The 7,498-nt window shown below is 44.3% G+C and overlaps 1 protein-coding gene across 3 annotated transcripts in view; it reads left to right on the top strand.

The window, feature by feature from the left end:
- Nucleotides 1-1,283: 1,283 nt before the first annotated feature.
- The window catches only part of RHOT1 (ras homolog family member T1), a 44,164-nt gene continuing 37,949 nt past the window's right edge, over nt 1,284-7,498 (top strand). For 2 of the 3 annotated variants that reach the window (XM_019542415.1, XM_019542414.1), the window contains exon 1: nt 1,284-1,464. Coding sequence is in view for 2 of the 3 variants with exons in the window: in XM_019542414.1 (XP_019397959.1) it covers nt 1,428-1,464 (37 nt within the window). In the remaining variant the exon portion in view is untranslated. The remainder of the gene's footprint in view (nt 1,465-7,498) is intronic. The other variant, XM_019542416.1, reaches the window with a different exon arrangement.

The following is a 7,498-nucleotide window of genomic DNA, read 5'->3' as shown; positions in this document are numbered from 1 at the left end:
ATATGCGATGCATATTATTTGGAAGTAACTTTCTTAACTGAAATTTATATAACGTCATATTAGGCCTTGATCTTCCAAACACTTATTCCCCGGCTGAAATGTACTACTTAAGTGTAGTGGGGAGAAGAGGACTGAGATCTTTCCTCTGTTATGCTCACCTTTATGCTGAGTCTTATGCTTAGAGCCATGTTAAAACATAGCTATGTTCTTCTTTTGTAATTTTTTTCCTGAGAGCATTGCACAGAGTCAAGCTTCAGGTATGTTTTATGTAAAAGCCTGAGTGCAGCATTAACAAACAGTTCCCAGTCAGCTTCCAGAAAGAATACCAGGCACACATTTAATATACACAAATACATTGCAAGTACTGTTTGGAATACTTATGGGCAATTACCTTTAATAAAGACTATTAGTAAATCAAATCAGTGTTTCTTTTACCATCTTCTCCCCTCTTTGCTGCTCTTTGTATAGTTAAGCGCAAGGTTTCACCATAACATTTACACTTTGGTACTTCAATACATGCGTGCTGCCTGAATTTCAGAGCTGATTTTTCTGTCCATGTAGTGAGGGTATTTGTTGTACATGCCTGGATTCTTTGGTGGGCGGGAAGAACGAATGACCACATGGCTGTTCTTTTCCAAGCACATCACGGTCCAGGAACCTCTCCACCAGCACCGTGTCAGCTGCCGGTGTAGCGGCAGGCTTGTCTTTTCTGCGTCTTCTCCGGATGCGTGGAAGCGAGCGCGGCGGTTCTGCCATCACGCTGTGCTGTTGCTGCCCCATGTTCAATTAAAGCTGGCTGGAAACCTGTTGCACATGTCCAAGCGCTAACTTCATGGCCTTTTTTTTATAGTGGGAGGGTCATTTTTGTCACATAGGCATGTCTTTGCACGTGTGGCTGGGCTACGTTTATTGTGCAGCCTGCCTGTCAATTGTGCAATGCACGTAACGTGGGACAGCGGCCCCAGTGACCCATGGTGATGCGGTCACAGGAGACATTTATTCCTTAGTTTCCCTCCTTAGACCTGGAGGTTCCTCTGCACCAAGCCCAAGCATCCTAGCCCCCCTTTGGCTGTGGCAGGCCCCAACACCAGCGCCAGAGCCGCCGCCGCCGCTCCTCCTGGCCGCTAGAGGGTACGTTGGCGCTCGCGCCGCCGTCTTAACTTGTACCTTCCGCGCCGCCGTCGTGGCCTCTGCTGGCTGAGGGGCGGGGGGAGGTTCGCGCCGTGCGCGGAACGTGTCCCTCTCGGGCCGCCGTCGCTGCTGTTGCGGGCGGGACGCGTCCCTCTCGGGCCGCCGTCGCCGCGGGTGGGGGAGGCTCGCGCCGAGCCGGCTGAGGGGGCAAGGGCAGGAGCGTTCGCGCGAGGCCTAGGCCGCGCCCCCCCGGCCCCCATGTGAGCGGGCCCCGCGCCGGGCCCAGCAGCGGGGACATGAAGAAGGACGTGAGGATCCTGCTGGTGGGAGAACGTGAGTGCGGGCTGGCGGGGAGGGGGGCCCTCAGCCAGCTCGGCCGCAGCGCGACGCCTTCCTGCCTTCCCGCTTCGGGGCCCGCGGGGCAGGGCGGGGGGGACCCCCCCGGCCTTGGCGACGGCAGGGCCTTGTGCAACGTCGGGAAGGGGGCTCTGGTTGGAAACGTTCTTTGAAACGGTGCCCGTTTTACGAAGGTGGGGGATCGCCTCTGTATTATGTGGATGGGGGGATTCCCCCTAGCTTTGGGGAACGATCCTTGCTCCTCTGGGGTGGGATCCCCCTACTTTGGGGAGTGGTCCTTGCTCCTTTTGGGGGGGAATCCTTCCTAGCTTGCTCCTCTGCTAAAGGCAAGCAACACTCAGCGTGTGTGAACCGCAAGACTTCTGGGCTTGGGTCTGCACGTAGGACACCTGTCATGGCTTTGGCAATATCTGAAGCCTGAGGCTGGGAGGGAGGATACTTGCATATAAATCTGAACAATTGAGTTCTGCTCAATTGATGCCCCTCTGTGGGGCATTGGTGAGGCTGCAGCTGGAGTACTGCATCCAGTTTTGGGCACCACACTTCAAGGCTGCAGCAGGAGGGGCACTGGGGGCCTTTGTGTGGGGTATGTGGTTAGCCAGATGGGTGGGCAGCACAGCAGTGGGCCAGGTAGGGGGACAGGGATCAAATGACAGTCGGAGCGTGTGGGACTAATTTGTAGCACACCTGCTAAAAAGATTGGCCCCTATCAAAGTAGAAAGCATACATGAATATTTTCTTTGTTCACAGTTGTCGAAATATCAAGTTAGCTATTAAGTAACTGGCACAAGACATGTTTTCAGTGTTAGCAATGGAAAAAAACAATCCTGAAAGTCAGGCCCGTTCTCCCAATTCTGTGGTCACTGAAGCAAAAAGGCAGTGTGTGTATATTTTGAGTAGGATGGAGGACTAAAATATTTCAAGGTCGCAGATCTATAACATTGACAAGTTCAGTGTTTGGAACTGGCTTTGCTCTGGTGATTTAAGTACAGCTGTACCATGAGGCTCAGTTCTGATTCAAGAAGTGGGTGCTCATCTTGTCTTATAGATGATGTGTGTTTCTGCATTCAAAGACCAGTACTGAACTGAAAGACCATATGGTGTTGGGGGGGAGGGAGGGAGGCGTTTCCATTATAATTTTTAAAAAGTTCTGCCAAATTGACAGTGATAGGAACTTTATCCTCTCTCTATAGCAACTTTACTTTCTCTCTATAGCAAATTACATCCTCCTTTATACAAGCATTTCAACCAGTGTAGCTCAACCTAATGTTTTTGTAAGGGCTGATGAGAACAGAGGTGAGAAGTTGGTTTGTTTTATATGATTGCTATAATCTCAGCTTGCCCGTTGAGCTATTAATATTAATGGTAGTGGTGTTTTTTCATGGTACAGGCACATCCGTTTGAGTAGAGACCACCACTCACTTCATCTAGGCTGCATAAAAGTTGTCAGATGTTAATGCCGGTCTGTCAGTTTGATTAAAACTGTGAAATAAAGTATGAAAACCCTTGTATCTAGCCTGTCTTCAAAGCCCTCCAGTTCCCATTGCCGCAGTTTAGATTTTTAGGCCTCTTTTTTGTAAATGGAATACTGGGATCAAAAGAGCTAAGCTGTCATTAATTTTTAATAGCCATTAATTTGCAGAGAAGCTCCAGCATGCTATTTTTAAACAGCATGATACAAGAGGTTTCTGTCATACACCAGTGAAAAAGAGAATCCAGGTTAAACACCGCATAATTTCACATTACTTCATATACTGTACCACAGATAAGATGTTATCTCTAAAACTAAATAAACGATAACAATTAATTTGTAAAGTGAATGTTTGACTCAGATTTAAAATAAATCTTGCTCTCTACTTCAGGTAGTTCTTATACTTTGGGTATTGTGTAAGCCTCAGACTACACATTCAGGCAAATTTTGTCATGAAGTATTTGGCTCAGCAGTTTTCCAAAGAAACAAAATTAAACCCAACCAGAAATGTTACAAATAAGGACACTGAAACCTGGACCCAGACCATGAACTGTCATATGAGTAGAGATCTTTAAAACCAATTCTCCTCCTGTTTTCTTGCCAGTGGAAACCTTCTCAAACTGTGCAGTGTCCTCCAGTAGTCTTCTCTGAGACCATGCCTGGCAGCCATTTCCTCCCATCAGTTAAAATGCTGCAAGGTGTTGTTAGCCAAGCCCGCTCTTACAGAAGTCCAGCGCTTTATTTCTTTAATAAATAAAGATGGTGGCACCACTCAGTTGTCAGAACTAGATTTCTTTCCTTGCCTGAAACTAGCCCAGCTAATAATTGCTTGTTGGTGTTCATGTACATCCACCCATCCTTTCATTCTGGGGTGCTCTCATATGTCCAGTGTACATCTGCTTTGTTCAGGTTAGTGTTGTGCTGAGAAATGGAGCTGGCTCTCCTGTGCAGTACTGTGCTAATGTGACTGTATTGCTTCCACTTTTGAGGGGACAGTGTGCACGTAGCTAGAGTGGATGTTCCCTTTTATCAAAGACATACCCTGATTTCTTTGGTTTTGTTGATATAGTCAATGCTCTCCTGCACTTTCTAGAAGAGAAGATGGTCTCTGAAGCCAGTGTTTGATCTGTTCTGTCAAAGGGTACAACCTAGTAAAAGTTGATCTGGTTCCTTCCTTCTCTCAGCTGTTTAACAGTTGGTCAACTAAATACTTCTGGTTGTATGTAAACCTAGGACTTTCATGGTACCGTACTGAATGTCTGCATATGATAGACATTCTTTTACTTAAAAGTGCGAGGTGATTGAGACCAGTAATGAACAATTATCAGTAATCTCTGAAATGTAGAGCTTTTGTAATCGCAATGCATTTATTTCTTGGAAGTTAGGTATAGAGTCCTTATGGTGTGAAGACTTGGGAACAGTTTTATTACTAAGAGAAATAGCTGACAGTAACACAGTCAGAATTAGGATTGGCAAGCCAGTCAATTGACTGCATATTTTCTTGACTGGCCGAAGATTATAACAATTTCATGGGGAGTGAATATTTTTGTTTGGAGTTTTCTTGGCAGAAATATGATTTTTTTTTATTGTTTTCTGACACATTTCTTAATGGAAAATTTGTGCTTTTCCTGTGTATTATTTGACTGTATTGGCAAGTTTTTACAATTGTTGACCACTATTTGACCAGCCAATTGACCAAACCTTATTTGACTGCTCAGATCCCCAGCCCTAGCCAGAATGATAACCAAGTCCCAGAAACAAACATTTTGTGTTATTCAAGATGGAGGTTTTCCTCAAACTCATGACATTTAGGAATAGATGTTGCAAACATAAATTGTTAAGGGCTTGAATGCAGTTGATACCAGCAAGCATGAACTACTAAGGTACAGGGGAAATCATCTCACAGCCCTACCTTTGCTTTTTTCCAGGGTCGTAGTCTAAGCTTCTAATCCTGAGCTCTATAGTTTGTGTGAGGAGTTTGACGCTTAGGAGTTGTATTTTTCTCAGCATCCACATGTTGCCCTTTTGCTCCATGAGTAAATTCACTGCCTACCTTTGAGAAGTTATGAACTGTAACAAGGAGCATTAGTATGACTGAGAACTGTGCTGCTGGCTCCAGGTTTCTGAATAACAGCAGTGAAGCTGACCAGGGACTTGGTACCTTGCTTGCCTGGCTGCTTGGCAAAGCTGTGAACAGAAGCAGAAACACCGGCATGGTCTGATTCAGGAAGATGACATAATGCCTGTTGGTACTTGCGTCATGTTTGGGGCATGTCAGCTTGTCAGCATGTCTGTCTGTGCAGTCAGAAGAACTTGATGTGTAATTTTTAAAATGAAAATGCAGAGGCTGATGGTTTTATCTGCTTGTTGAGACGATGTTTGCATCAGTCCTAAGCCAGTGGATTTTCCAGTTGCATCAGCAGTGTAAGCAGTGAAGTTTGTCTATTTACATGAAAGTCTGTTCAGCTTCCTAGATTGTGCTCATTCCTATGATATCTGATAGTCTTCCCAAATTATAGCTGGTATCTCAGCTAACTTCTATCTGGTGTCATGCTTTAAATGTGGTAAGTACTAGTAATACATGGTTCTTGATAGCAAATTGCAGCATCCTTTTAGTGAAACTCTTTGCTTCTGGGGTAGAGTTGTGATAGTCTATCTGAACCTGACCAAGCTCAGTTGCAGTGGTGCAGACGGGGTGTGTTAATTCTTATTTCTGGAGATCTATCTCTTGACATAAGCTGCAGCATTTGGGTAGTGACCTCTTGCCTTTGCCTTTATGCTGCTTGGCTCCATTCTGCTTAAGGTGCATTTGTAAAGATACCAGGTCTCATCTGGAAATAGACTGAGCACATCACAGAGCAGGAGGCCCAATGATAAAGAGGGGTTTCTTTTTTTAAATACATTTTTAGGGCTCAATCACGCTACACTTTTTCAGAAAAGCAGTCACTGTGGTCTCGGTGGGATTACTTTCATGAGTAAAGATATTCCTGTATGAGAGAGGTTTACAGTATTGAACCTCTAATTAAAAGCTTTCACTTTTCAGTGAGAAATAGAGGAATTGATTGTTTTATGGTCCCCCAATCTAACAAATTGTAAGGAAACTGTATAAATTTCACCTAACATTTGCTGTTTAAAATGAGGGCCTGCTAAAAAAGAATACTCCTTATCAGTCTGTGACTGTCATTATTTTATTATACTTGTTTCTTTGAACAACTTCACTTTGTATGGCAGTCTGTTTTTAGAAAGTATATAAAGAGTTATTTAATACATAAGGTACTCTGCAATCTACTCATACAAATAAAAATGGTATAATTTTTTTAAGTGATTGACAATAAAAGTAGCTTGATCAGTCACCAAATCCACACATCTTTCAGCAGAGTTATGCTACTATTCACTTGCCTGTTAGCAGAGTGGATTTAATTTAAATCAAATCGATATAAATCACTGGTCAGGAAGCCTAGATTCAATCACTATTTTCTACAAAAAGTCCATTCTTTTTGTTTGATATGACCTTCATTAAAATATTCCCAAACAGGGAAGGGTCTTTTTTTATAGCCTTGCAAGTCTGCTGTCATGGTAGGTTTTCCCTTCTTCCATACCATTCCCTCACTAGATCTCAAATCAGTGGAGTGGCTATACTCAGAAACTTATCCTTCAAGACTTCTGGAATAGTTTGCTCAAAATGTTTCTCTTTTGTTTCTACTCCCCCTCCCTCCTTGCATTTATCTCCAGACTCCTCCTCCTTGCCTAGATCTACCCCACCCCCAACAATCCTCTATTCATTTAACTTCTTGAAACTGCATTTTTAGAGAGGTAAGGACTTGACTCTGTACGCAAATTTGCAGAGAAACAGTACAGCTGATGGGGTGGTAATCAGGTCTGTTATCTCTCATCTCCATATACTGCTGTTAACAAGGATATTATCTCTGGACACAAATCCACAGTTTGAAAACTGAAGCTAAGCATCACAGAGATGCTTAATGGGAACTTCCAGACCATGATTTCTCAGCCTATGGGGTCAGGACCCAGAAGTGGATCACAGGAATTTATGAAAGGGTTGCAAACAAACTTTAAAAATGGATTCTCCTTTAAAAGAGAAAAACATGAGGAACTACAGGTTTTCCCTTGCAGGCTGGCAGAGTTCCAGCCTGCAGGGGGCTGCTTGGGGTCCCCCATGACCTCCACACACCCTCCCCTGGCCTGTGCAGTGGGGGGCGGGCACTATAGGGGCACTGGGTTAGGACTGCTCATCAGTGTTTACAAATGGATCCTGGTACAAAAAAGGTTGAGAACCACTGTTCTAGTCTGAGCACTGAGTCTTCAATCTTTACTAATCTATAGGGAAGCCTATGAAAACCCCGTAAGATTAGGCCCCTAATACAGTCCATGGCCTGTTGTGATCTATGTATAAATTTTTTCTAAAAAAGTTACATGAATAAACAGTATTATCATAGTAGCTAGAGTCGGAAGGGACCTAGGTAGATCATCTAGTCTGACCCCCTGCCTTGGCAGGAAAGAGCACCGGGGTCAGATGACCCC

Source organism: Crocodylus porosus, unplaced genomic scaffold (genome assembly GCF_001723895.1).
Source record: "Crocodylus porosus isolate Cpor-Errol unplaced genomic scaffold, CroPor_comp1, whole genome shotgun sequence".
NCBI classification, from domain to species: Eukaryota; Metazoa; Chordata; order Crocodylia; family Crocodylidae; genus Crocodylus; species Crocodylus porosus.
This window is presented reverse-complemented; position numbering and strand designations above follow the sequence as displayed.